Genomic DNA, 27,068 nt, shown 5'->3' with positions numbered 1-27,068 from the left:
ACCCAATCGGCCGTCGACTTCCACCAGCGACTTGGTTCGTCTCTCTCCGTGCCGTGTCGCGGCTCAACAATGGGACTGAGAAGGAGCACTCTGTACGGATAGGAGCTCCAAGACATCGGTCAGCACGCCAACGCCGCTGTGTGTTCCCACACCTGTCGAGTTGTCCTTCCTCGATGCTGATTGCTTCTCTTTGCCGCGCTACGAAGATGCTTTTCCTTCTCGACGGTCCAACAATACGAAGCCAAACCATCCTGTGCCGCCATCGTATTCAATATCCCGTGCTCAGCACTGTCTTACCTCTCTCTCTCTCTCTCTCGCGTGGATTACCGACCGTGACAGCCGTCGCTGGCGATCGGTAGCCACTCATAGGGCGAGTGGCCACTGCTGAAACCCGCCCCTCATTCGATTGAATTGGCCTGACCTGACCTGACCTGAGCCGCCTGAAGGCTGGGCCTGACGAGATTAGTGCTGGGCCGGCTCACCTGTCGCTGGCATCCTCCGCACTTTACCACACTTGCTACGTTCAATTGCTCGCGGCTCTTCTGGGGCACGCAGGCAAGAACCAGACAGGCTCAGGAACAGGAATGGGCACAGGCACAGGCACAGAGGGGACAGGGGGGGAGGGGGGCACCTTCATCCATGACAGAGACGTCCCTGAAGATCCCGGCCTTATCCCACGACCGTTAAGCCGCAACCCCATGTCCCACCAGCCATGTCCCTCACAAGTCCATAAGAGGCTGAGTTGATTGAGGTGTGGCACTTTGTTCCGCACGAGCCAGCGGCGGCAGCACAGCAGCATGAACTTGATGAGCGAACCCAGGTCTCCAAGAGCAGATACGAGTCGGAGAGTTGCGACCTTCTCCACGCCTGTGTCGTCGTCACTCGTGCCGGAGCCACCTCCTGCGCCCATCGTCGACTGTCAAATTTCCCTTCATCCAATGCGTCCATGCTGGCTGTTGCCCATAGACACACACACACGCACATGCACACACGACAGCTTTGCAACTGTTCTGACAGAGGCTGGCATTTCATTAATCCATTGGCCTTCAGATGTCTTTCACCCGCAACGCTAGCTGCACCCGCACCCCTCTCGACGTCGACGCACACCACTCCACCCCCCAAAATCCCCACCACGGTTCCAGGTTCGTCGTCGACGTTACATCCCCTAAAAATTCTCTTCATCCTTTTCGGGACAACAGCCTTTTGCCCACTTGCAGCAAGTTTTCTGGGTACAGCACGCTAGGTACGGAGCATCTGCCCTGCCCGACCATGCTCTCTCCGCCCTACAACTTTCCACCATGCTACTACCTGCGTGAATAGGTACAGAGCTTCCCCCCCTCCCCAAAACCCTGTGCTGATGATGACTGTTCACGAGTTGCAGCCGCTGCACCTGCACAGACAGTTCGGTCCAAGGTTCTTAGTAGTTCGTAGGACACCCCTCTCTGCTTCTTCTCTGCTGCTGTTGCTGCTTCCCTTCCTCGGTTCGCTTTTGCCGCACCCCGTCTAATGGGCATAGCTCTCTCCATCCCATCTCTACCAAGAGCCCACAGACGACGCCCGTTGGCTCCTTCGTGAATCACCTGCAAACCATCCGTCAGTCTGCCCATGCGACTGGATAACTGTGGCCCTCCACTGGCTGAAAGTCCCCCCTCCCCTCCCCCAGGCCAGGGTTGCAGGTACGTACTCTTTCCCTCTCACACACACCACCCTCTGCTGGCCCGAACCCACTGGCTGGGCTTCGGTTTGAGGACGAAGGAAACGAGCCAATCATCTACGTCAAAACGTTTCGACTTGAAACAAGAGCGGCGCTCGGCGGCCAATCAGACCCTGTTTTCGACGTGACAGCGCAAGACGATCACGACAAGAAGTGTGAACATTTGTCCAAGTTGCGCTGCGTGGTTGGAAGCCACTGGATCCAGCTGTACAGAGGAAATCCGAACGTTGGCCGTCTGACGAGGAGGGGGAGGGGAGCAGACCGGGACAGGCGGGCGGGCGTTCTGTCTTCTCGGCTCGCCTGGGGTTAACTACCTACCGCGGAGCTCTCGTGTTGCTGTCCGGATCGTGAAAAAACAGCCATGTTGTTGCTATACCACACCGTTGTTTGTTTTGTTTCCTCTTTTGAAGGGGTTGGTTCACAGAAGGGGGGGGGTAGGGGAGGGGGTGATGGTTTCGGTCTGTGATCCAAGTATGATGTGCGGTATGATGCGTGTTATCCCATCTTCGCTTCCCGCGCCGCCTTTAAAGGCCTGGCTGTCTGGGCACGTCAACAAAAATAACGAAACCCACGAGGTTGAGAGCATGGTCCGTGGACGACGGGCCATGGCCCTGACAAGCACTTGGAGCCTGGAGCATTGTCTCACCGAACCAGTGGCCCGTAACCTGGCTGTCGGGAGACGGGCCCGGAGGAGGAGGGGTTAGAAGGGGGCCTTGCTACGGCTCTTTTTCTTCACGGCTGTCAGAATATCCGGCCGAGGACGACACGGTCTGTTACCGTCTGTTTTGTTTCTGATATCCTCGCTTGGCCACAGGATGAGGGATTTGAGAGTGGCTGGCGCATCGCGGGAATGGTCAGATGGCTTGTGAGATTCGACGACGACCCCGGTCTTACAAATCAGGTTTCTCGTCTGTTCTTTGACGTTTCTGCCTCGGAAGACGCAGAAAAGAAGGATTCTTCGAGCTTGGACCCGTCGCGGACGTTGGACGGTGACTCAACTCTCCCAGCATTGTCTACAACATGTCAAGGCGATGTAGCAACTGCAGTCACACGCGCAACAGTGTACTCCGCTCCGAACCTGCAGACGCGATAGGTTACCGACAGATGCAAGGTGATGGGAGAGATATGCTTGGCCCGTCACTTTGTAAGGACTTCTTTTCGGGCGCCACCTTCTCGGGAACAAGCAAAGAGCGCTATTGTTCTCGAAGATGACATATACCCTTCCAAGTCGCATTCTGGGCTTTGCTGCGAGTGCTTGCGGGTTCCGTCCAGTCAGATTCGTCCGCGCCTGTTGGTGTGCGGTGGTGCTGGTTGCGTTCCATTTCTTCATTGCTACGTTGGCTGTTTGCTTCTTTGCCTAGCTGCCGTCCCGCGGCCGCCCTTGCTGGCTGACATGTGGTTGTGCGCTTGTCGTCGTCAACTGCATGTTGCCGCGCGCCACCGTCTTTATTGATTTTCTCGGTGGGTGGGAGGTGTAGCAATGTGCATGGGCATGGGTATGGGCAAACCAACGGCGATTTTGGGACAAGCAGTCAGCGATATGTACGCTCGGCATTGGGCGACGACATTTGCCGCGCCGTTGGTTCATCTTTTGCGAGTGCGACAGAGACAGCCTCCGATGGTGTGTTGCATGTGCCGAGAAACATCTCCGCAACGTCTTCTTTATTGAATGCCTCAGTTGTGGCGCTTGGGCGACGGTGATGCTGGGCAGAGAGTTTCCCGATGTCACGCCGCCATTGCCCGAGCCTACAGTAGGAAGTGATTATGTAAGAATTTAACCCCTGCAGCTGGCACCAGCTGTAAAGGCTCAGTGCCTGCCATTGAGCTTATCAAATCGGCGCCGGGGCCGTTATCAGAAAATTTCGAGACTCGATGCAAGTCACGATCGAGTAACGACATAGTCGCGACGACCACGGATTGAAAAGCCCCACGCCCACAATTTTGACATCACGAATACCCGTGTCTCAGATTTTAAAGGACGTTCGACCTTGACGTGAAATTTCGCAAAAAATGCCCAGCAGAACAGAATCCGAGGACGTCGCCATGGACGAGGCGCCCCCCTCTCACCAGCCCGAGGAGAACGAGGCCTCTGAGGAGTCGCCTGAGCAGGAGGAGGAAGAGGAGGAGGAGCCCCAGCGCGTCAAGATTGTACGGTTCCTCTCTCGATGAGAAGAAATGAGAGTTGTTTATGCTGACGGTTGGTATAGCTCCCTGGTTCAACAGACAGCGCTGCCTCATTCGAGTTCATCGATGAGGGTCACACGCTCGGCAACGCGCTGAGATACATCATCATGAAGAAGTGAGCCAACCTTTCGGAGTTCTAATTGCCGCTCATCACTAACATACGAAAAGCCCCGACGTCGAGTTCTGTGCCTACGCCATCCCTCACCCCTCCGAGGCCAAGATGAACCTCAGAATTCAGACCTATGGTATGCTCTCTCGCCCCTTCAACACTACTGAAGCCAACTGACGTGTGCTGCAGACGGAACCGCCGTCGCCGCCCTCCAAAAGGGCCTCAAGGACCTGCAGGCCCTGAGTGACACTGTCGCGGAGGAGTTCATCCGCTCTAAGGAAGAGTTTGGACGTTCTTAGCTTTGCGAGACGGGACGAGATGTTTGCATGTCAAAACAGGCGTTTTAGGGGGTTTCCGTAAAAATCCAAGGTCATAGACAAAACGTTAATGAGCAATTGAAATGTTTTTTTTTCTTTCCCCGAGGGTCGGACTTTTGGATTGGTTTTTTATGTACACGAGCTCTAAGCCTCTCTTTCTTACCGCTCAGTTACGACCCTGGAGGAGATTGCATGTGGTCAGTACGGAATTGCGCAGCAGCTGTGTATATATATCTGATCCCAAGTGGGATGTCGCTTGGGAGACTCACCTCCAAGAACCCAGTCATGAAGTTGTTGGGCAACCGCTTGTCTCCTCTAAAGTTCTCCTCCTTGAAGTAGGACATGATGTGCGTGGTCTGCTTCCAGAAGTTCATCGTCTCCTGTTTGTCGTGTTGTCAGCCGTTGTTCCTCCCATCTCCCTCTCTGGCCCGGCTCGCCTCGACACAACGACGGAGGGGGCGCATACCTGGTATTCGGCGTGGCTCTTGAAGATCAGGACGTCGACGACGGGGAGCTTCTTGGCGAACCTGTGGCGCTCAAACTCCTCGCGTATCCGGGTGCGAAGGACGGAGACGGGAAGGGGGACGTTGTACATCGTCTGGATCTCGGGCGCCTGTTTCCAATCCCTCGCGGTTAGCCTCTCGTCACCTTCTCCCATGACCCCTCCATCCACCACTCAATCGGACAACCGACGGCCGGCTGTCTCGGATCGTCAGGAAACAGAGCGAAAAACATACAGCGCGAATCCATTCTCTGTAGGAAGCGAGGACCCGTCTCTTTGCGTCGTTCCAGTTGGCCGCTGTATGTCCGTCCTTGTCAGCAGCATTCTTCCGATGCGTCAATCGGGCTCAGGACGTACACTGCCGGGTCGTCTTGGCGAATTGGGTCGGTGTGATGGCCATGGTGGGCGCGCGCGGGGTGCTGGGTGAGGGATTCGGGTTCGTGATGGAGGCTTGCCCGCGGTCCGGCTATCTTGCACTGGCGGTTGGTCTTGCGGGAAGCACGCACAGCTCCAACGTTGGGAGCCGCCCAATCACGTGTGGGACTTAGTCAGCCCGGAGCTGTTGTCTGGCACGGCGGCGACGGCAGTGGGCTGATAAGGTAAGATAAGCTCGTTCCTACTTTGGCCCCACTATCGAATTAAACCTCCCGACTTCACTGTTCGTCATACTCCCGCGTCGCTGCACGTTGATCCTATCTCCCTCCGAAGGTCTCAGAGAACCGTAGAATACCGCGACGCGATCGACTTCGACACCGACCACATTATCTAGACGACACAGCCGCCGGACAAGATGCCTCCCATGCGTCACTCGTCGAAGCGCAAGCCGCCCCCAGAAGGCTTCAGCGACATTGAAGACCAGCTCCTCATCTTCCAAAACAAGATGAAGGACGCGCAGAACAAGCCGCCGCCGACGGGCCCGAAGCACCAGGCGCAGTGGGAGATCTTCCAGATTGCACACACGCGAAGCCGCTACGTGTACGATATGTACTACGAAAAGGAGGCCATTAGCAAGCAGCTGTACGAGTGGCTGCTCAAGAACGGGTACGCAGACGCGATGCTCATTGCCAAGTGGAAGAAGCAGGGCTACGAGAAGGTGAGTCGCAGTTCGGAGCTCCGTCGGGGTCCTGCTAACGTGTTGTCCTTAGCTTTGCTGCCTGCGCTGCGTCCAGACCAAGGAGACCAACTTCAACTCGACGTGCGTATGCAGAGTTCCCAAGGCCCAACTCAAGGGGGACCAGGAGGTGCAGTGCGTCAACTGCGGATGCCACGGCTGCGCTTCGAGTGATTAGAGAAGGGTTCGACACGTCTCATACTTGAAGAGGCCCCGTTCAGCATGGCGACACACATTCACATCATCGCGGGAGACAGGCGTTCGGCGTCATAGGAGGGTTGGTCCTGACCACGAGTACGAGACTCGGGGTCTCTTTATTTTGCTGCAAAGAGGTAGTGATCCTTTCAATTGACCGTTTTGGTATCATGATGGCCTGAACGCTAATCAAAGTAGTGCTATGCTTCGTGACGTGTTCATCGTTTTGCAAAACCTGCCCGTCCGCCGCCTCGCCCAAACCGTACGCTGTTCGGTACGAATTGCAGCGCCGACATGGCTCCTGCGAGGTCCTCCATCTCAGTGTCTGGACGTTCCGTCGGGTCTGGCAGTGGTGCTGCTGGCTGTGATGCTGCGGACGGGGTCTTGCCCTCATCTTCTGCCGGCGGCTTACGCCCTTCCTCCTTTTGCTTGCCGCCGCCCTGCGTCTCTAGGATGCTTGACTTCCGCTTCGACTCTTTCGTGTTGACGGCGCTGGATGACTTGCGTCGGTGATGGCCGCCTTCAACGAGTAGTGACCGCCGTCCGTCGATGCCCTCCTTGGTCACCGCAAAGAAGAAATTTTTTGGATACATGTGCTTGTCGATGAGATGCATTCGTCGCTTCTGCGGCGTCATGCACTTTCTCTCGCAGCCCTCAACGAAGCATGAATACTGGGATTTGTCAGCGGTCTCCTTGCAGCCCAGGGGGTAATAGTTGACTCACCGTGTGCTCTCCTCTCTCGCGTCGCACTGCAGCAAAAGAGTCATGACACTCCTCATGGTGAATGTTGAGTAGATGCTCCGACGGCAGATTTCTACCGCACTCTAAGCACCGGTTCGTGTGCGTCTTGACATAATGCGCCTCATAGTCGTCATAAGACTTGAAGGATACAGCCTCGCGGTGAGGCGGCAGGACACACTTCATGGCAAATTCCTGAAAAGTACCCTCGGCAGGCTCCAGCTCTGTGATCTTTGTTGCGCGGTCATCTGCATCAAGGGACCTAGGGGTGGTGCTCTTGTCGGTTGCGGAATCGGCGGCGGAGGGCTCCTCTTGGTCCTCTCGTGAGCGTTTCATCTTGAGTGCGGCGAGCAATGGGGAATTGTTTACTTGCAAGGCCGCCACAGAATCCCCCCTCCACACCAGGCTTGTACAATCTCTTGTGTGCTGAAATTAGAATTCGGGAGGAGCGGGCAGGAGCATGAGTGAGGCTCAGGCCCGGGTGTAGTCAGAAACCCAACTGAAAATGGCAACCTGCGCTACCTGAGGTATGGCGTAGCTGTGCAACAGTGTTTGGTGAGAGAGACACGGCAGACAATAGCTATGGACTCGGGTATGGAATGTTTTGGGCGGTGGAAGATCAAAGACCGGGGCAGCGGCGGTGGTAGTGGTGGTAGTGGTGGTGGTGGTGGTGGGGCACTGACGGTCAAAGACAACAAGCAGATCAGGTCAGTCAACAGCCAGGACTCATCATTCATCAATCCCATCCCATGTCGGGCAAAAGCATGGCAAGGCAAGGAAGGGCCATTGGCCACTGGGCGGGTTGCCAGGCCCAGGCTCAGACTCGGGCTTCCTTACCTTAACAAAGAGGCGGCAGCCATTGGTGCGCAACAGAGGCTGTGCAGATGTATCTCAGTTAAGGATGGCCTGGGCTCCCTTGGATGAGGATTGAGAGTTGGTAGGCCTTCAGCACGCAGAGGGACCCTGTGCACGGGCCACGTGCAGCTGTTGAGGGGCTCCATCCAAAATAACTGATCCCCAAGGTGGAAACACACTTTACCATAATATACCTTGAGGTTGTTCGCGTCCCTGTGTCTTCATTGAGACCCGACATCGCCGTCTCTTTTTTTCTTCCTCTTCCTGTGCCTTCCTCTATCTGATTGCACACGACCACCACCACTGTGTGTCCCAGTCCGAGTGCCTCTCCCCTCTTCCCTCTCTGAATGTTTGCTACTGAGTGGCACATCGCTCGTCGCTCCTTCCCTCCGAAACCTCCACCCAATGTTTTCTTACCCGACTTCTTCACCCAAAGAACGTGCCGCCACAAGCCCTCGATCCGACTCCCCGAGCCTGTCGTTGTTGTTGTTGTTGTTGTTGTTGTTGTTGTCGCCTCCTGCCTCTGCCTTGCCCTCGACTCTGCAAAGCGCCTGCCACCTCCCAAGTTATGGATCGCGCGCGCACTCAGGGATCGGTTTCGAGAGCGTGTGAGCACAGCACCTAGCTACGGGCTCCTTCTTTTTTGGCCTTGTCTTTGATTTTTGGATTCCCGGGGTTCCTCTACTCCAAACACCACAACACCATCGCAACAATACCCCTCTAGGCACAGGGCCTGATCCTGTGCTTTCCACCATGGCAGACCACACTGAGACAGCAAAGGATTGCTGGCAGTAAGTCTATCCATCCCCTTGTCCTCTTCCCCTCCATTGTTCCTGGGAGGGGGCGGACGTCTTGGGGCGCATCTGCCGGAGGCCCCGCGATCCTTCCCCTGCCTTCCAATGATGACTGACGATAATTAGCTATGCGCAAAAAGTCCGCAAGCAATTGCAGAAGGAGCTGGAGAAGCTCAAGAACGACTCCGAGGGAAACGAGCTTAAGCGATTCGAGGCTCTCGAAAACGTCATTGCCAGGTACGCACGGAGCCGTCTCTGCGATTGGAGAGGGTCTGCTAATTCGAACCCAGTCTCCGGCTCGCCTGCATCCAAACCATTTTTCATTCGTTCGAGTATGGAACCACCGAAAAGGTCGACAACAGCCTGTGGCAGGCGCACAGCCTCGTCAACTCCGAGTATCGCAAGGCCTCCCTCCGCCTGAAGGGCTCGCAGCACAATGTGCTCAAGCGCAAACTCGACAAGATGTACATGGCCTTTCTCAAGACGGCGCAAGGCTTCTACATTGCCTACATCCAGCGTCTGGCCGCCGTCTTCCCCGTGCCCGAGCTTCTGCGCATTGCCAAGGGCATCAAGGCCGAGAACCTCGTCGAGCAGAACCCGATCGCGAACGTCACGCCTGTCGTGCGCCAATGCATCCTCAAGTTCTGCCATGCGGCGCTCATCCACCTCGGCGACCTTTCCAGATACCGCACGCAGAATCGCCCCAAAGTCCCTTATGAGGCGGCTTTGGTCTACTATTCGCTCGCTCACGACATCATACCAACCTCGGGCTTCGCCCACCACCAGATGGGCATCATCTACCTGGATGAAAAGAAGCACCTGGACATCATATACCACTTCTACCGCGCCCTGGCTATCGAGGAGCCTCATCCCATGGCGACACAAAATCTCGAGGCCGAACTCAAGACCGTTCAGCAGCCGTCAACCCCAGCTCGTCGCGCTGGCCCCCCGGACCCGCAAGAGGCTTTCGTGCTCTGGTTCGTCCGTCTGCACTCCCATCTCTACAAGGGGGAGCCGTTCCCGCAGCACCAAGAGCTCGAAGATGAGGTGATCTCCCGACTGGAGATGGCCATCAAGGCGCCAAACACGCGGGAGATGCTGCGGAAGATGGTTCTACTTAATGTTGCGGCCTTTCATCATTCTAACAGAAAAATGACCAGTATGTTGTCCGTCTACTCTCGAGAACGGTTTGCTGACTTCGCCTAGATAAGTGGACTATCGCTGCCTCGCGATCCTCGCACTTCATCCTGCGTCTGAACGCCCGCTTCTTCTCGACGTTTTGCCGCCTTCTCAAGAAGGAGGTGGAAGACATCACTGAACGACAAGCAAAGGGCGAACAGACTTCCGCAGACGGTGCCAGCAAGGAGGCGGATAAGATCACGCCCCTGCTCGAAAATACCCTGCCCTTTGTTCGCCTCTACGCAGCTTGGCTCGTGGCCTGCCGCGTTGAGATTCTCAACGCCCAAGACCCTCTCGAGCCTTTCGTCAAGAACATGTACAAGGACTTCGCAAAGGCCCTGACTGTTCTGTGCGAGATGTATGGCAATGAAGATCTCAAACTGACGCCATATCTGCTTCCCGAGGACCAGGAATCCGTAGGACTACTTCCCCTCTACGGCTTGCAGCTGCCAGAGACCTGCCGCATTCACTACGAAGAGGGTACCCGAACGGTCAAGCCGCAGGCTATTCATTACGACGGCCAGCAACTCGATGCTCTTCACGAGGTATTCGCCAGAGTGTTGAACACGATCAAGTGCGGATTCTTCCTGGCCAATGACGACACCAACTTTCCCTTCTCATACGGCACGTCAACTAAGGGTCTTACGTTTACTTTCGAGGAGGACTACGTTGCCAACCCGACAGCCCAACCGCCCGCAAGACCAGCTGTCGAGGATAGCGCGCCTGCGCGGCCCCTGTCTGCTCCCAAGGAAGCGGCACGAACAAAGCATGTCCAAAAGGCGCCGTCCAAATCGGCACCAAAAATGCCGCCACCTAAGCCTACCCCGTCACGGACGCAACAACAGCAGCCCACGCCTGGCCGCAACAGCAACAAGACCCAGGGCCAGTCCGACTACGATTTCAGTTCCGATACCGATATGCTGAACATGGTCAACGACTTCCTGATGCCTCCTAGCGCCACCCATGCTTCCCCTGTCCAGAGTCCCGAAGACACCTCGTACGGAATGAACTCGGCAATGGCAAACGAGGTATTCGGTGTGCCCCCGACTAACAGTCCCCCCGCACTCGGATCCGCCACCGGGAAAACGTTCCCCAGCCTGCCATGGAACATGATTTACACACCAACACCACACACCAAGAATTCTGAGCTGACACCGCCAGACCGTGCTGCGCGAGACGCGGCTGCGAGGAGGTCCTTCGATGCCGGCGCATCTCCGAGAAATGTCCAGATCTCTAGCACAGGTCTCCTCGATGACCCCTTCGCGGATGGGCCAGACGGGCAGTACTTGCCACTGCAGCACCAGCAGCAACAGCAGCAACAACGACGCTACCCAGGTACACCTGACTTGAATGCTCACCAAGACCGTCTGTTGCAGGCCTTTGGCAAGCAGCCGACAGACACAAGATCTATGAGCCGTGATTTCTCGGGAGGCTACGGGCTTTGGAACAGTGCATACCCAGAGGTCAGCCCGAATGCACTCCAGCCGCGAGCGTCATCCGCTCATGTACGCTCACTGAGCGGAGCTCGGCCTCAGTATGCCCCTCAAAGCCCCAACGTGCCCCAGGCCGGAGAGAACTTTCCCTTGTCGTCAGACACTCAGTTCTCCAACAATAGCGGCATTTTTCAGAGCACTCCGTGCAACGGGATCGCGTATACTGCAACGACCGCATTTGGACGTGGTCCCATCGCCCACATGACGGAGGATCCCACTCACTACAAGAACCTGGTCAGACAAAACGGTGGTGCTGCTACTGACGGCTACACTGCGGGCTACAATGACATGATCCTACAGTCCGCTATGGCCGACGAGATGAGGCGCGCCTCTGGCCAGAACCTGCGTCGCTGAGGGGCACTGAGGGATATGACTTGCTACTGAAAACACACACCCAAACAAGCCCAGCCCACGACCGCTTTGCTGGTCGCGCGGCTGGCAGATGAGAACATCATCTTTGCTATTGCGATGTGAGCTTGATGTGAAGCCGCTCCGAGTGACGTGCAAGCTGACCATGCGCACAGGGAAGGACAACTCAAGGTGCCAGCCAATCGCCGGATAATCTTTGCTCTCACGAATTGCTTTTTGTCGGGCGGGTTTCACATGACAGGACGGGAGAGACTAGTCATGGGTTGTTCACCAGGCTGTTCTTGTGCAGCCAAATCGTTCCTTCATATTGTTTACTATTTCATGACCCAGGGCTCGGATCGTGGAAGATGTCAGGCCCAGATTGCGAGTTGATGCAAGTGCTATTGCCACTCATTTGATGCTCCCCCCGGGAGCCAACGCCGTTGTTGAAACCTTTTCCCTTTGACCCCCTCAACGCCAGACTGTCGAAATGGACGGATATGCTCTAGGCATTAGATGCAGGCTGCCATGCCTACAGTTTAAGCAGAGTAGGTCTGCTTGGGGAAGGGGTAGCTAGAAAACATTGTTAGCAAATGATCGAAAATATCACAAAAGGCGTGCCCATGTGAAAAAGAAGTGATGACTTACGAAGGACCAAGCTCCTGGATGCTGAGCTTAGCCAGCCACTGGCCCATGTCGATGGACTCGTCGAGAGACTTGCCGTCGACGATACCAGCCATGAGACCACCGGCGAAGGCGTCACCGGCACCGTTGGTGTCGTTGATCTGCTCCTTGGCAATAGGCTTGACGGGGTACTCCTTGACGGTGTCCTCGCCCTGGACGGCAACGAGGGTGGGCTCGGTGCCCTGGGTGACGATAGCGACGCGCTTGCGCTTCTCGTTCTTCTTGGGCAGGTTGGCGAGGGCCTTGGCGATCTCCTTGAGGTCGGTGGTGCCAAGGTTGTGAGCCTCAGCGTAGGCGGCGGCCTCGGTCTCGTTGCCGATGACGTAGTCCCAGTAGGGGGCGCTGGCGTCGAGGGGGTCCTTGAAGAACTGGCAGATGAAGGGGGCGGACAAGCTCACAGCGAAGATCTTGTTGTTCTTGGCGGCCTCCTCGGCGAGCTTCTGGATGGCCGGGGGGCAGACGGTGAAGTGGTAGCCACCAATGTAGTAGGCCTGGGCGCCCTCAACGAGGGCCCAGACGTCGGGGCGGGTGAGGTGCTCGAGGTCGTAGTGGTTGGCAGCGCCGAGGTCGGTGCACATGGAGCGGTCGTGGCCGGTGATGACAACGCCGCAGCGGCCGGTGGCGATCTTGGGGTCGACGCGGTACTCGACGCGCAGGCCGGCGGTCTTCACGGCATCGTGGAGGATGGCGGCGTACTTGTCGTCGCCGACACCGCCGAGGTAGACGACGGAGTTGGGGGGCAGGATGTACTGGGCACCGCGGGCGGTGTTCTGGGCGGCGCCACCGGCGATGAGCTTGGCGTCGTAGTTGTTGAGGAGGTCCTCGTAGATGCCGAGGTGCTTCTCTTCGGCGAGGATGGCGTCGTTGGCCTTGAGGCCGTACTTTTCGAGGAGGGCCTCGTTGCCAACTGCTTGGATATCTAGTGGTGGGGTGTTAGCCTTTTTTTTTCGGTCCGGTCCGTTTGGGGGGAGCTCGGTGTTAAGGGAGGAGGGGTAAGTTGGGTGTTGGTGAGGAGGGGCAGTTGCGCGGTTGCCCCTCGTTTTGAGAGATAGAAGCGTTGTAAATCTTACCAAGCAGAGGGTTCTCGAGGCAGAGAAGACGGAATTCCTTGGAGGCCATTTTGTTCAATTGAGGTATTCTGGGGTGTACGGAGGAGGTGTGGAAGAGACGGTGGGAGAAGGGGGAGCTCTTTTCAGAGATTTTGATTTTGGTGCTCCGGCGGCAAGTGCTGTAGCAGGTGATGGTGGGGTCAACAGCGTTGGACCTGTCGGAGGAGGTGGGGTGGTGGGAGAAACGTGCTTGAGGGCGGGCAGCTGAGCTCGCCGAAGGGAGGACGGTGGCAGGGATGGTGGGGCGAGTCGAAAAGGTTCTTGTCGCTGTTGCATCGATTGAGATTGCCGCGAGTCTGAGCTGGGGCACCAGCAGCCAGTGCTTGGTTAGACACCTGGCCGAGGCGGTGACGGACGACATTCTTTGGGTTGATTGGTCTGATCGGACGGATGTCAATTGATGGAGTTTGGTGATGGAATCTGGGGAACACCGGATTCACTGGTTTGGTGACACGGGTGGTGGTCGGTTTTTGTGCCCGGTCCCCCTAGAGTCAGATCATGCCACTTACGAGCTGATGATGAGAGCGGGAGCAGTCACGAGATGGCGCGGTTTCCTGTTCTGTAATATTTCAGATTGACGAACCCATGTTACCAGGGCATCTTGGTCTGTTGAAGAAAACCAGAAAGCTACGTAAAGGCAGCCGGCCTCTCCTCTCTTGACAAGTCCATAACCCCGTTTCGATTTTGATCAGCTCGTACGCACAAACTCCGGCCTCTCTCTTTTTTGGTCATCTTCACTCATCACATTCTTGGTCCCGCGAAGTACACGTGCCTCCCTCTTGACGGGGGGAATCATGGCGTGTTCATTCAATGCTCAAAATGCCTTTTTGTACTTGCCGACGAGCTACCAGGTGAACTGCCCTCGCGAGTACCCTCAAAAGATGCCAGCCGCGTAACACCAACCCAATGGAACCCTGAAATCCAGCCAGACTATGACATTTATTCCTTGGTCTTCTGGGTACCACGGAGGAGACCAGTACGTCTGGCAGCAATAAGACCGGCCTTCTGTCCCTGGGCGGCGTAGCGAGAGATGGTAGAGGCCTTTCCGATATGCTGGTGGTTACCACCACCGTGGGGATGGTCGACGGGGTTCATGGCAACACCACGAGTCTTGGGCCAGCTGTTGCGCTTGACAGCGAATTTGTGCTTGGCGCGGGAAGCCTCTGTAGGAGTTTGTTAGCGATTCCGTTCCCTCTCCCATACTGTTTCCCAAACTTCAAATTTCCAATGACCACGGGCAAAAACGTACTCAGGAGGGGCTTGTCGGTACGGCCACCACCGGCAACAATACCGATCATGCCACGGGCAGCAGAGTGGACGACCTTCTTGGCGCCGGAGGGGAGCTTGATGCGGGTCTTGCCCTCATCGGGGTTGTGGCCGACAACGGTGATGTAGTTGCCGGAGGTGCGGCCGAGAGTGCCACGGTCACCGATCTTGGTCTCGACGTTGGAGACGACGGTACCCTCAGGCATGGAGCCGAGGGGGAGGACGTTGCCGACGGTCAGCGCGGCCTTCTTGCCGGCGTAGATGAACTGGCCGGTGTACATGCCCTCGTTGGCGATGAAGGTCTCGGTGTGCTGCTTGAACTTGTAGGGGTCCCGGAAGACGACCTGGGCGAGAGGAGCACCACGACCGGGGTCGTGGATGATGTCCTTCACGACACCGCGGACGTAGCCGTGACGCTCGGCATAGTCGAGGTTACGGAACTGGGCGGGGGCCTATTTTTGCGAATCGTTAGGATTCTGAAAATTGTCGTGCGCTGCGGGCGCAATTATTCGGGAGCGGGAATTCGATGCTCACCTTGTTCAGGCGGGTGTTGGCCGTGAAGATGCTTCCACGGCCCTTCCTCTGGTTGCGGATCTGGAGGCGAGACTGTCAGCGATCATGGTTCCTCCCATCATGTTGTTCTTCCATCATCGAAAAAAGTTCGCGGGTTTCGGATCGACGAAATTCGGAAATGTGGCAGCGACAGCGAGCCGCAAGTCGAGAACCGTCTGTTCGCAATGATGGATGATCGTCAATAGAGTAATTACTTACAACGCGACCCATTTTGGCAGTCCTCTGGCGGTCGGAGGGCTAGGTGTTGTCGACGGTGGTGATGGTTGGGAATTTTTGCAACGAACTCCAGTGACAAGGTAATTTTGGGAAGCAGCTCTGGTGGGCGGAATTCGGGGCTCTCGCTAGAGCACGTGCCTGGTCACCTGATCTTCTGCAGAGGAAAAAAAAATCGAGCGGTGCCAAGTGAGAAGTGGAAGGAGCTCGGACGGCAAGAATCCAGGCTCCACGGTGAGTCGGCGCGCGGACCCACTCTGACATCCACCCCGCTTGCTGTTGGCCAGCCTTGACCCGTCGAACGGAACGCCTGCACCGCGTCACGATCTCCACACTTTTACCCTCACCTCCCGAACGTCCTCTTGACGGCCTCATTGGCCTACGTCCACGACACGGTCGACGGCGATGTGCACGACAGTCCCTTGCTCAGCTAATGTCGCGAATATGATGGTCATCAAAACACTCGGTGTTTAGTGCATCAACTCATGAGTGGTTTCTCTCTGCTCCTCTCATCCGTTTCGCTCCATTTGTGGCTGCAGTTGCTAAATGTCTTGTCAAGGTTGACGAAATCGACTTGGATTCGGCGTGTGTTCTGGGCGGGTACCGTCTAGAGACGCCTCGTGGATTTTGGGTGAGGTTACGCCCCAGGGTCAAGGGCGGCAAATGGTGTGGTCCAGCGATCAACGTCATCGGCATCACCCCTGAACAAGAGCATTTCACGCGTACCGGTATCGCGTCCATGTCTGGCCGGGCTTCATTTCGCATGCTCCAGGCCTTTTTCTGCGCGAATTGCTGTCAGAATCGTTGAGTACGGGATCAGCATGTACGGTTGCGAGCGATCGCCGTCGTGTCCGGCTGCCTCTAGTGAGGCGCCATTGGACAACCACTCGGGCTTCATCAACACCGCGGAATGAACGCCAGGAGCATGTTTCTGACAGCGGCCTCGCGGTCCCGCCGGTCCACGGGTGCCTCCAGCGTCATCAGCTGTCGGCAATACTGATAGACTCAAATGGGTGCTAGCGGACGACCGCGGACGCAGGGCTGCTTTTCGCAACATTTGCACTGCATTTGCATCGCGATAGCTTCAATTTTTTCGAGATTGGCGAGGTAGGCTCCCAGATGCAAAGTTGCGTGGGTGTACTGTCTGGGTGAACCGGTTTCGCTGCACGGTCATGTGACATGTGATCCAGACAGTGGACAGCGGGTACGGGGATTCCGCTGGAATGCACCATGGATCGCAGCAACCATCAATACTCGGCACCAAGTATCAGGCATCTTCTCATCGTGCGCGAATGGTTTAGGAGATGGTTGAAAAGACACGTGCAAAGTTGTTGTTATCATTTTGGCTCGGAGCCTCTACCGCAAGGTGTGGGGGCCGAACCCAAGGGTGAAGTCGACATCAGCGGAAAGTCGAGCAATCACCCACGGCGGGAATGTCATCAGTTTTGGCCGTTCGAGATGTGCAGGACACAATGGTTGGCAGCCCGCGTACTCTGCACATAGCGACTGCGTGCATCCAGACGGCAGGGGTATCACAACTAGCCGCCACTCCACTTGTGCACCACAGAGATTCATTTCCGGCCCAAGCAAGAGAGCACTATTCTACACTCGAGGAGGATGATATCGGATTTCACGGCCACGAAGAAATCGTAGGCAGGCGCGGTGTTGGGAAGAAGGTTTGTCTGGCCTAGGATGCTTACAGTGACCGTTGAGGTGGGGTACGGCCGAACTGACGTGGGTGCTCCAAGATCTTGAGGGCAAGGCCATTGAAGCATAATCCACCAGGTGCGCAAACAGGGCGAAGTGGACGGACGGCAACGGGCAGGTAGCATGAGGAAGAAAGCAGCAGATGGAGAAAAAAGCTCGCAGCCGTAACGAACTGTTGAGTCTTTGATACCTCACTGGTCTGCGTAACGGAGAAAGAACGTAGGTAGGCATATTAGAATTCAAATGACTCGGGCCTATCAGAGAGAGAACCAGGCCCGAAGAAGATGCGGCTCAAGCGTGACTTAATTAGACCGATGGTGGGCGTTCGAAACTTCCTCGCTCGACATACACCGTCGCGCCCCTACACCTCCACCCACCTTTAGTTCAACCACCACGACACCCACCCCCATCAATCTCCCAGAACCACACACAACAGCCATCACCAAAGAAAAAAAGTGCAAGATGGCCGACGACGATTCTTCCGACCTGTCGTCGTTGTCGTCGCTGTCGCCAGTGCCCTCCGACATCGAGTCTGACGCCGCTCCCGAGCCGGAGCCCAAGAAGGATGGCATCCTGAAGTTCTTCCCCAAGCTCGCCAAAGGCAAGAAGGCTTCTGTGGCCAAGAAGGAAGCTTCACCGCCCCCGCGCAAGAGGTCGCCCTCTCCGCCGCACGAGAACGCATTCGAGGACAATCAAGACATCGCAGTACGTCTGTTGTCGCGTCGAGTCGCGCAAAAAACGCGGTTATTCGCGTCCCCCACGTCATAGGGCCTGCTAACAAGCCTTCAGTTCCTCGTCATGTTCCGAAGCCGATTCAACGATGCCTTCCCCAAGTCCCTGGCCAACTTTGGCCCCCAAGAGCTCGAGCGCGACATCATTGATAACCCTCCTGGCGAACGAGTCGAGGCGTTCCTCTGTGGACTCCTGTTCTTGCTCCTCAACCGCAAACAGGATGTCAAGTACGTCAATGCGCCAGCTCCGACATGGTTCATACGGGTTGCTAATTGAATTGCTAGGGCTGGTCAATACTCGAAGGCTCTGGACGATGCCCTTTCCGCACACAAGGCGCAGTGGCCGCGGGAGTGGGAGGGCGTCAACCCGCTGTCGGGGGGCAACACTTTCCACACCCTCGCACCCACCCAGAGAGTACGTGCAGAAGCCCCAAATCCTCGATGCATGTCTTTCAACCCCTCGCAGCACGCTAACTAAGTCTCTAGCTCTCTCTACTCCGAGCGTTGGCCCTGTGGTCTCTCTCCGCGTCCGAGACCGTCAAGACGATCATCAACAAGTCCTACAAGGGAAACCGCCACGAAGACGACCTGAACCAACCACTCTCTGTCCAACCGTGGGGCTCTGATAGTGACAAGAGGCGCTACTTTTTGATTGAGGGTTTAGACGACACTGCATTCCGTGTGTACCGTGAGAGCAACCCCGCCGGCTTTAATCGCACGTGGTGGTCGGTCGCCGGGTCAATCGATGAGATCAAGGCCCTCGCTGAGAAGCTGGAGACCAAGGACGGCGGACCCAAGGCCAGGAAGCTTGCTGAGAAGATGATGGCTGCAATCCCTCGGTTCGAGGCCACTGAGGAGGTGAGTTTGACTACCTCGACACCCGGATGTCTCAGCGTGCATGTGCTAATTTTTGCAGAAACGCCGTCGCAGAGAGTATCGCCAGGCCCAGAAGGCTCGTTTCAAACGCCCAGAGCCGGGCTACTCATCCTATGAGGGCCGTACAAGAGGCAAGCGTATCAAGTACAACTACTCCGACGACGAAGACTTCCTTACGGATTCCTCATACAGGCGCTCTGCGCGCAACACGGGAACCACAACACCAGCAGAACCCGCCGGGCCCGTCACCACTGCCAGCGGTCGTCAGATCAAAGCCCCGACTCGCCTCAATGCAAGCAGTGCCGCTGGTAGCGTCAACGGTGACTCTGGAGATTCTCGGCAGCAATCGCCTGCTCTTGGAGCCGGTGGCAGGCCACGCAGAGCTGCCGCAGTCAACCACGGCACCAATGGATGGTCGTCGAGAGGCACCCGCGGCCGGGGACGTGTTTCGACTGACGAGGACGAGGACGATGCTAGTGAGCCTGACCTTGGTGATGACGAAGAGGACCACGTCCCGGATGAGAGCGAGGACGAAGAAGACGACATGGACGGAGACGAACAGATGCTCGATGACGACGATGTTATTGAAGAACCGAAGAAGAGCTTGATCGTCAAGCTATCAGTAAAGAAGTCGCCGACCTCGGCAAAGACGGCCATGATTACTCCTGGGCCGGAGGATGAGGCCGCCAGCAATGGCCAGATGGATGAGATTATTGCGAAGCCCAGGGAGAAGACGCCGGAGCCTGTCATCAATGTTGCCACCAACAAGCAACCCTTGAGCCCTGCGGCACCGAAGACTTCTCTGGCTTTTAGAGGAAGCCCAGACAAGCCGCAATCTCTGCCGCAGGCCGTCGACGTCGGCCACCGAGAGTAGGCCTCTCCTGGGACCGATCTTCACGACTTTGGAGGCGTTTAGGGAAAACATACCAGATGGCGTACGGTTCATTGAACGGCACAACGGAATGAATGGGCGATTTTTTGTACGAGCAAATGCTCTGCCATAGACAGTACTACGGCCAGTACTGAGGTTATTTGACGCATTCTTTGATGCGACGGTACCCAAACGGTACCCGGTTTGCAGAGGGGTCTCTGCTTTAGTTTAGTTTAGTTGTACAGATACCATATCATTCGTGTCCTCTTTTTCATCCTAGTGTCCCCATGCGTCTATTCACAACTCCTTCCTCAGCCTCCATGTGTCTCGTTTTGGGGGCGGCAGCTTCCAGTTGTTCACGCCGTACCACCACCTGCGTACCCTCGCGCCGATGGAGCCGCCGTGGACCTGTGCGTTCTTGTTCCAATGGTGCCAGCCGATCAAGAACAAGTTGTAGACGACTCCTTGCGCCAAAGGCATCATGACCTGTGCTGTGTCAGTCCTGGAGCTGACTCGCAGACATCTGCAAGCCACCAACCTGGTCTCTCACTGTAATCCACGCTACCCTTCCCCAGGTATCCGCCTTGGAGATGCTGTGCAGGTAGCTCTGCTCGAATCGGAGGTCGGGCATGGGCGGAAGCTTTGCTGACCGCGGCTTGGGGTCCAGCACACTGTAGGGGATGTCGTCGTCGAGCTCGTCATCGTCGAGGTCATCGTGCGACGAGACGGGTTCTAATGTCACCGGCTCCTTCTCCGAAGCGGCTGTGGTGGGGTTGAGATCGTGATCTGGGGACGGGGCACGGTTAATGTGCGCTGTCTGTATCGTCTCGGCGATCTGAATGGGCACGTTGGCGGCCATTGTGGGCTGTGCGGCGTTTGTCTGGGGCGGTGTTGATGATGGCGATGGCCCGGCTGTGAGCTCGGAGTAGCTACTCTTAGGTGGTGACGGAACTGTAGGAGGTCGCGATAGAGTTGGTCCGTTAGTTGCATGGCTAGCGTGAATGCATCAGGACGATGAGTAGTATCCGTTTAGATGCATGGGCTCTTCGCCAGCTGAGGTCATGGCCTTTTCCCAACCTTCCACTTAAGGTAGCGGCAGAGATCGAGTGGGGCTGGATGGGCAACTACAGGTACGAAGGGAGTAACAGGTGCACACATGGCTTTGTCTCAAACCTCTGCAGTCTGCGCCTGTGCCTCTGTGGTGTTTGCTGACTCTATCCATGGGGACAAGCTGTGCCCGTTGACTCATTTCTCGCGACATCCGATGAAATGCGAAACTCAGCTGGGCAAATCCGAAGATTTTATCTTGCGTACCTTACCTTGCCTGACCAAACTTCGGTTTGTTTGAGTGAACCATGGGGGCGGCTCCAGCAATGACGACGGTACGTGCGGGCTGCGGGAGAACCTGGAAGGGTGCAGCAGCCCAGCTGGTGCGCTGTAACTGGACGTCCCCAGTGGCTGAATGGCTAGGCACCCAGTACCACTATGACTCGCTTGCGGTTTAGCGCCCTAGGACGGGATTGGGTGTGTCCCCAGTCAGGCCCAATCCTTGTGCGGTGACAGCACAAAAAATCGACCTACATACGTGGAGCATCAAGTTTTCTTTCCTCGCAACACCGCATCGCATCGCACGCATCGGGAGAACCGCGCGACGACGACGACAAACCCCTCACCGTCACGCGACCGCGTACCCTTCATTTTGTTTTCGAGTTCGTTAATTTCCCCGACCTCAAGATGGCGGACGCTCAGAAGGACGAGGCCGAGAAGAACGTGAGTAGTCATTTTGCACAATTTAACGGAGCCCCTCCTTTTGCCCCGCGTTCCAAGACTGTGTGCAGTGTGCAGGCCAGGCTGACTGATGCGTTTGTTGCCATACAGATCGAGATATGGAAGGTGAAGAAGCTCATCAAGCGCCTCGAGGCCGCTCGTGGTAACGGCACATCCATGATCTCCCTCATCATCCGTACGTCCTTCCGCCGTGATGCCGCCGCCGCGACCCCATTTGACTGACCCCACCACAGCTCCCAAGGATCAGATCTCGCGTGCCGCCAAGATGTTGGCTGAAGAATACGTACGTCTCGTCCCTCTCATGCCGAGTGCGAACGACTGCTGACACTATCGCGCCCAGGGTACTGCCTCAAACATCAAGTCCAGAGTCAACAGACAGTCCGTCCTTTCGGCCATTACCTCCACCCAGCAGCGTCTCAAGCTGTACAACAAGGTCCCCCCCAACGGCCTGGTCGTCTACTGTGGTGAAATTTTGACCTCGGAAGGCAAGGAAAGGAAGGTCAACATCGATTTCGAGCCCTTCAAGCCCATCAACACCTCCCTCTACCTGTGTGACAACAAGTTCCACACCGAGGCCTTGGCCGAGCTGCTCGAGTCTGACCAGAGATTCGGTTTCATCATCATGGACGGTAACGGAGCCCTATTCGGTACTCTTTCCGGAAACACCAGAGACATTGTCCACAAGTTCTCGGTCGATCTCCCCAAGAAGCACGGCCGTGGTGGTCAGTCCGCCCTGCGTTTCGCCCGTCTCCGTGAGGAAAAGCGCCACAACTATGTCCGCAAGGTTGCCGAGTTGGCCGTCCAGAACTTCATCACCAACGACAAGGTCAACGTCGCCGGTCTGATTCTGGCTGGTTCTGCCGATTTCAAGAACGACCTTAACGCCTCCGACATGTTCGACGGCCGTCTGGCTTCCAAGGTTATCAAGGTTGTTGACGTCTCCTACGGCGGTGAGAACGGCTTCAACCAGGCTATCGAGCTGTCCTCCGAGACCCTCGGTAACGTCAAGTTCATCCAGGAAAAGAAGCTTATTGGAAAGTACTTTGAGGAGATCAGCCAGGACACTGGCCGCGTCTGCTACGGTATTGAAGATACCCTGAAGGCTCTGGAGCTCGGCGCCGTCGAGACCCTGATTGTTTTCGAGAACCTGGAGATCACCCGCTGGAAGCTCAAGGATAGCCAAAACGCCGAGCACATTCTGCACACCACCAAGCAGCAGGAGGCCTCCGGCCGTGATGCCTTCTTGGACAAGGAGACCGGCCAGGAGATGGAAGTTGTCTCCCAGGAGTCTTTCCTTGAGTGGATTGCGGAGCACTACAAGGATTTCGGTACCAACCTCGAGTTCGTCTCGGACCGTTCCACGGAAGGAAACCAGTTCGTCAAGGGATTCGGTGGTATCGGTGGTATCCTCCGATACAAGGTGAACTTTGAGCAGTTGGCTGATATCGACGACGATGATGAATACTATGACGGTATGCTCCTCGAGATGATACCTCGCACAACAGTGGCTGACGTTTTACAGATTGACCTTCCGAATCCCTCGAGATTGAGGGATCGACTCAAGCATCGTCTCTAACGCATAACAGCGAAGAGGAGTCCGCGCGCGCGGCGCCGCAGCCCGCCAACGCGCCGGCCCGCGCGCCCGTGGCCGCTCATCGGCTCTTCGCGGAAAGAAGCCCGACGAGCCCGGCTACCCTCACGCACCAAGTGGCGCGCCCGAGCCCGCTTCGGTCTGTTATGAAGGCCTCTTGAGTTGAGAACTAGTCTACAGGTACGTTGATGAATGATACATAGGTGGGGGGTGTGACTGACAACTCGCAGATACTCCTCTAGTAGGTAGAGGACAATTCAAAGCGGTCGGGAGGCGGCCGCTTGTTTGCGACTAGATAGAATGAAGTCAATATATTGCGTAGTCACTCCTTGAACATTGTGCCTTAAATTTGAAAAGTGAAATATAGGAAGCGGTTGCTTGTTCCCATGTGGGGCGAATTACTCCAGCCGAACCTTGAATGACGAACCGTCTTGTAAATGGGCACGGTGATCATGCCCGGTCTGAATGGTTCCTATTGGTTTCTATTTTGCGAGCCTCGCTGTACATTGAACCCTACTTGAGCCATCTTCAGCAGCTCTGTGATGAGGGCACTGTCAGATATGCAATTATCACATATACGCTGAATACTTGCATAACCACGTCAATTTCCTGGCTTCCTTAATCTACCTTGTGTAAGTCTCATCAACAGCCAATATGAGGCCGTTCATCCACCGGCTTCATGCCTTCAATCGAAACATCTCAACACATCATGCCACCCCTTCATTGGAAGCGGGCATCGCTCAAATCCTGCACAAGAGCAAAGACGTACCAGACCACCTCTCCCCGACCTCTTCACATTTGCTAAACCTCCTGTTCTCTGACATATTCGCTGCGTCCTCAAAAACATCTCCCCGGGAGTACCCTCATGATGCGAAGTCCGCGTCATTCCTCCCGCAGGGCCACCACCTCGCTTATTTCCCACTCCAGTCCCCGCCCTCGGGGCTGATGCCAGACGGCACAGACCCAGACCACTGCCCCGGCGCGCCCTTCACCCGCCGTCTCTGGGCAGGGGGCGAGGTCAGGTTTCGCGAAAGCTGGGAGGACGAGCTGCGTCTGGATGGCAGACGCGTCGCCTGTGTCGAGAGCGTGGAGGACGTCCGGCCTGAGAAGGGCCGGGTGTGGGTTGAGCTGTGGCGGCGGTACGGCGCTGCTGCTGCGGCGGGTAAGGGCCCTGCGATTGAGGAAAGAAGGACTCTTGCCTTTTTGCCCGATGTAGATATGCCGTCCTCTCCCAGGAGAGGTTTGAAACGTACGTTTGGGCGTCAGTGATGGAAGTGAGTGGGATGTTAACCAGAGACAGCGCCGCATCAGCCGACATATTCTCTCACCATCACGCCTTCGCAGAACCTCCTGACGAACTTTAGCGCGTTGACGTATAACGCTCACGCGATCCATCTTGATCCGGCGTGGGCTAGGCAGGAGGGCCATCCGGCGACACTGGTCCATGGACCGTTGACCCTGGCTCTCGTGCTTGCCTTTTTTAACCAGAAAGGCCAGCGGGTAAGATGGTATGGGTATCGAAACCTGGCACCACTTTATTGCGGCCGGGAGATGACAGTTTGTTTGAGGAGGAAGGAGGACGGTGAAGAGAAGAAGTGGGATGTTTGGATTCAGGATGCTGAAGGAGGAATGGCCGTGAAGGGCACAGCTACGACTATTCATGGCTAAACAGCTGTTCGAATTGGGGCTGATTAGGTCAGTCAGCTACGCCTTAGTCCAGGTCTTTGAACGATCCAGGCGGAACAATTCCATTCAATGAGGAGCTCTTTTGCTGTCATTGGTAAACAGAAGTATAACACACAACCACGAACAGAAGAAAACGTTCCCGACAGAATACTCTAAACAAGCCACTGCATGTTCACCAGTTCAGGAACCATTCAGCCGCCAGCGACCGTCTCCTCCTCCCAGGCGGGAAAAGCAGGAGCGTCCCCTCCAGAACACTTGTACACGACATCCTGGCTCTGCTGGGTGTTGAATCCAAGAATGACATCCCCCGTGCTGTTCTTGACCTCCAGTCTGAGACCTCCAGGCCCGTTTCTGTTGTCCCAGTAGACACGCAAAGGAATGTATGCCGACTCAGTGAACACGAAAGTGTCGACGAGCCTGGACTGCCCCGGCTCCGCATAGAGTCCATACACGTCGCTGTTGCCAGCGGCGAACGAACCCGACTTGGCATTGTTGCCGAACCACAGAAGCAGGTCATCGTCCGGCTCGTTGGCGAAGACGGTGTAGACTCCGGGCGTGACGTTGATATAGCCACGGTGCTGGACGATGCCGCACGTCGAGGTTGTTCCTGCCGGGCCCTGGGTTCCGTAGAGTCTCAGAGGGCTGAAGGCTTCATCCCAGTCGTGGGAGAACCCGATGCTTGGGGTCACGCCGGTGAGAACCGGGGTTCTGCCCCCTATGAGGCGGTTGAGGTCAAAATTGCGCGGTCTGTTGCTCCGGACTCTGATGTAGTTCTGGCACAGATCCGAGTTAAAGTCAATGGAGTAAAGAGCATACTCGAGGCCCGGGGTGCACGTGGGTGTGCTGGCGCTGGAAGAGGTGGTCGTGGTCGAGCTGAAAGTCGGGCTCGGCGGCTCCGGAGTAGAGGAAACCGGGCTGTCCGAGATGGTCGAGCTGGGAGACGCAGACGAGGTCGACGAAGGCCCAGGCCTCACGACTGTGATCGTGGTTGCCTTGACGCCTTCGAAGCACTGGCAAGCGGACCAGTACGCGGTAACGTCGGGGCACGACGAGGCGTAAGCAGGCTTCGTGCCTGTGATCACAGGAGCGGAAGCCTGGCGGGGACCATGGACATTGCTCTTGGCGGCAGAAGGCGCGGCGCCAGCCCTAATGTACAGAGTAAGCAAGTGCTCGTGAAGCTTAGGCTGGGGGTCACGGACTCTGTCACAGTGGTGGTGACGAAAGCCGCACAGAGCGACGATCTTGAGGACAAAGACGGGTCCTTTCGAGCAGTACCAACGACTTGGCGGCCGCAGTTGTTGTTACAGATCGATGCCGCTGTCAATGAGGGGAGCGCCAGGGCGATCTGGAGAAGAACATTGTGCTTCATCTTGAGATGAGAAGAATGGTAGTGGTAAGAGTCTGAAGATGTTGGATGATGAAGAGACTTGTTGTAAAGCGATCGATGACCAGACTATTTATACCTTATTTCCAGCTTCATTCAACTACATGCGTGGCTCATCACGATACTATTTCGCGACGCTCACCAGTTGACCAAACATCGTTAACGCTTGTCGAACTAATTTCCACCCACCAGCTGGGGTCGAACATGGCGACATGGAACCGGAGATCCCGGTGTGGTATTTTGTAGAGATCTGGATGTAAGGTTACCCCATATATCGACATTTCCGAGACAGATTCTGGGGAGTTTACGCTCAAGTTCACCCCTGCGCAAGCCACCCAAACCGCCGCTCTGGAGCTTCCTCCCTTGCTGAACGCCATCGCATGCCGATGACCAAACACGGCCCAGACGACTGGGTGGGTGTCAATTCAGCTTCGAAGCGAGGTGATGTTTTTGGTTGGCTAGTGTCCGAACATGTGGTAGACAAGAAGTAATGCTGAACGAATTGACTCTGTCGGAGGTGCCAGAGACTCAGTGGCTGCAAGGAGGAATGGAAGGAAGGCTGAGTTGCAGTCAACCGCGTTTTCTCACTACAACAGGACGATTCGCGAAATCCAAAAGAATGAATACGACGTGGGTGAGATCTATCGCTTGCTTGTAGCGTCCTAGGTTTGGCCAACTGAAATCTCCCTTGACTGCTGGGATTATGTCCACGAACAGGCGATTCTGTTCTGTCGGGGTACCACCACTTAGATCATCGAGGATTTGACAGCCTTCATCTGGGGTTCATCCATTTTCCCTGCCCAGAAGCAAAATTAGTCGACATGAAGGATGTGGAAATATTACGAGATGTCACTTCGTCGTGATGACCTTGCTAAGTATGTTTCCCTCTATTCGCCATCCTTTGGGATCTGATACTGGTTGCCAAATGCGCATATGGACTTTCAGCACATAACAACTTTATTTGCTATAGTCAAACCTCTATGTATATGTCACAGCTTTCCGTTGTTTCCCTGCCTTCTAAACAGCTCCCTTAACTCGCGACCATAATCG

The 27,068-nt window shown here is 56.0% G+C and overlaps 11 protein-coding genes across 11 annotated transcripts; 5 read left to right on the top strand and 6 right to left on the bottom strand.

The window, feature by feature from the left end:
• Window positions 1–3,724: 3,724 nt before the first annotated feature.
• RPC19 (RNA polymerase subunit AC19) lies at window positions 3,725–4,306 on the top strand (the record flags this gene model as incomplete). The annotated part of the gene is made up of 4 exons (XM_053175773.1): window positions 3,725–3,862; window positions 3,922–4,013; window positions 4,067–4,143; window positions 4,197–4,306. 4 exons carry the CDS (start codon window positions 3,725–3,727, stop codon window positions 4,304–4,306), a joined length of 417 nt encoding a protein of 138 aa, XP_053040202.1.
• A 184-nt stretch (window positions 4,307–4,490) lies between these two features.
• Window positions 4,491–5,226, bottom strand: COL26b_002866 (uncharacterized protein; the record flags this gene model as incomplete). Its single annotated transcript, XM_053175772.1, has 5 exons — window positions 4,491–4,502; window positions 4,594–4,704; window positions 4,791–4,937; window positions 5,062–5,123; window positions 5,184–5,226. 5 exons carry the CDS (start codon window positions 5,224–5,226, stop codon window positions 4,491–4,493), a joined length of 375 nt encoding a protein of 124 aa, XP_053040201.1.
• Window positions 5,227–5,616: 390 nt separating this feature from the next.
• On the top strand, window positions 5,617–6,115 carry COL26b_002865 (uncharacterized protein; the record flags this gene model as incomplete). Its single annotated transcript, XM_053175771.1, has 2 exons — window positions 5,617–5,919; window positions 5,972–6,115. The coding sequence occupies 2 exons, from the start codon at window positions 5,617–5,619 to the stop codon at window positions 6,113–6,115; spliced, it is 447 nt and encodes a 148-aa protein (XP_053040200.1).
• A 235-nt stretch (window positions 6,116–6,350) lies between these two features.
• On the bottom strand, window positions 6,351–7,206 carry COL26b_002864 (uncharacterized protein; the record flags this gene model as incomplete). Its single annotated transcript, XM_053175770.1, has 2 exons — window positions 6,351–6,803; window positions 6,856–7,206. The coding sequence occupies 2 exons, from the start codon at window positions 7,204–7,206 to the stop codon at window positions 6,351–6,353; spliced, it is 804 nt and encodes a 267-aa protein (XP_053040199.1).
• Window positions 7,207–8,478: 1,272 nt separating this feature from the next.
• On the top strand, window positions 8,479–11,545 carry COL26b_002863 (uncharacterized protein; the record flags this gene model as incomplete). Its single annotated transcript, XM_053175769.1, has 4 exons — window positions 8,479–8,516; window positions 8,646–8,756; window positions 8,810–9,678; window positions 9,726–11,545. The coding sequence occupies 4 exons, from the start codon at window positions 8,479–8,481 to the stop codon at window positions 11,543–11,545; spliced, it is 2,838 nt and encodes a 945-aa protein (XP_053040198.1).
• Window positions 11,546–12,078: 533 nt separating this feature from the next.
• Window positions 12,079–13,342, bottom strand: COL26b_002862 (uncharacterized protein; the record flags this gene model as incomplete). Its single annotated transcript, XM_053175768.1, has 3 exons — window positions 12,079–12,112; window positions 12,188–13,142; window positions 13,294–13,342. 3 exons carry the CDS (start codon window positions 13,340–13,342, stop codon window positions 12,079–12,081), a joined length of 1,038 nt encoding a protein of 345 aa, XP_053040197.1.
• Window positions 13,343–14,271: 929 nt separating this feature from the next.
• On the bottom strand, window positions 14,272–15,381 carry RPL2 (60S ribosomal protein L2; the record flags this gene model as incomplete). Its single annotated transcript, XM_053175767.1, has 4 exons — window positions 14,272–14,495; window positions 14,582–15,050; window positions 15,133–15,204; window positions 15,370–15,381. 4 exons carry the CDS (start codon window positions 15,379–15,381, stop codon window positions 14,272–14,274), a joined length of 777 nt encoding a protein of 258 aa, XP_053040196.1.
• A 2,172-nt stretch (window positions 15,382–17,553) lies between these two features.
• Window positions 17,554–19,572, top strand: COL26b_002860 (uncharacterized protein; the record flags this gene model as incomplete). Its single annotated transcript, XM_053175766.1, has 5 exons — window positions 17,554–17,796; window positions 17,881–18,050; window positions 18,108–18,237; window positions 18,309–18,680; window positions 18,739–19,572. 5 exons carry the CDS (start codon window positions 17,554–17,556, stop codon window positions 19,570–19,572), a joined length of 1,749 nt encoding a protein of 582 aa, XP_053040195.1.
• A 294-nt stretch (window positions 19,573–19,866) lies between these two features.
• COL26b_002859 (uncharacterized protein) lies at window positions 19,867–20,428 on the bottom strand (the record flags this gene model as incomplete). The annotated part of the gene is made up of 2 exons (XM_053175765.1): window positions 19,867–20,055; window positions 20,108–20,428. The coding sequence occupies 2 exons, from the start codon at window positions 20,426–20,428 to the stop codon at window positions 19,867–19,869; spliced, it is 510 nt and encodes a 169-aa protein (XP_053040194.1).
• An 875-nt stretch (window positions 20,429–21,303) lies between these two features.
• On the top strand, window positions 21,304–22,884 carry SU2 (Eukaryotic peptide chain release factor subunit 1; the record flags this gene model as incomplete). Its single annotated transcript, XM_053175764.1, has 5 exons — window positions 21,304–21,339; window positions 21,448–21,532; window positions 21,591–21,640; window positions 21,698–22,829; window positions 22,880–22,884. The coding sequence occupies 5 exons, from the start codon at window positions 21,304–21,306 to the stop codon at window positions 22,882–22,884; spliced, it is 1,308 nt and encodes a 435-aa protein (XP_053040193.1).
• Window positions 22,885–24,825: 1,941 nt separating this feature from the next.
• COL26b_002857 (uncharacterized protein) lies at window positions 24,826–26,003 on the bottom strand (the record flags this gene model as incomplete). Its single annotated transcript, XM_053175763.1, has 2 exons — window positions 24,826–25,832; window positions 25,865–26,003. 2 exons carry the CDS (start codon window positions 26,001–26,003, stop codon window positions 24,826–24,828), a joined length of 1,146 nt encoding a protein of 381 aa, XP_053040192.1.
• Window positions 26,004–27,068: the final 1,065 nt, after the last annotated feature.

The sequence above is a fragment of the Colletotrichum chrysophilum genome (genome assembly GCF_026319265.1).
Source record: "Colletotrichum chrysophilum strain AFK26 chromosome Unknown scaffold_15, whole genome shotgun sequence".
Lineage (NCBI taxonomy): Eukaryota > Fungi > Ascomycota > Sordariomycetes > Glomerellales > Glomerellaceae > Colletotrichum > Colletotrichum chrysophilum.
The sequence above is the reverse complement of the archived record's forward strand: the minus strand, read 5'-3'. Positions and strand labels throughout refer to the sequence as shown.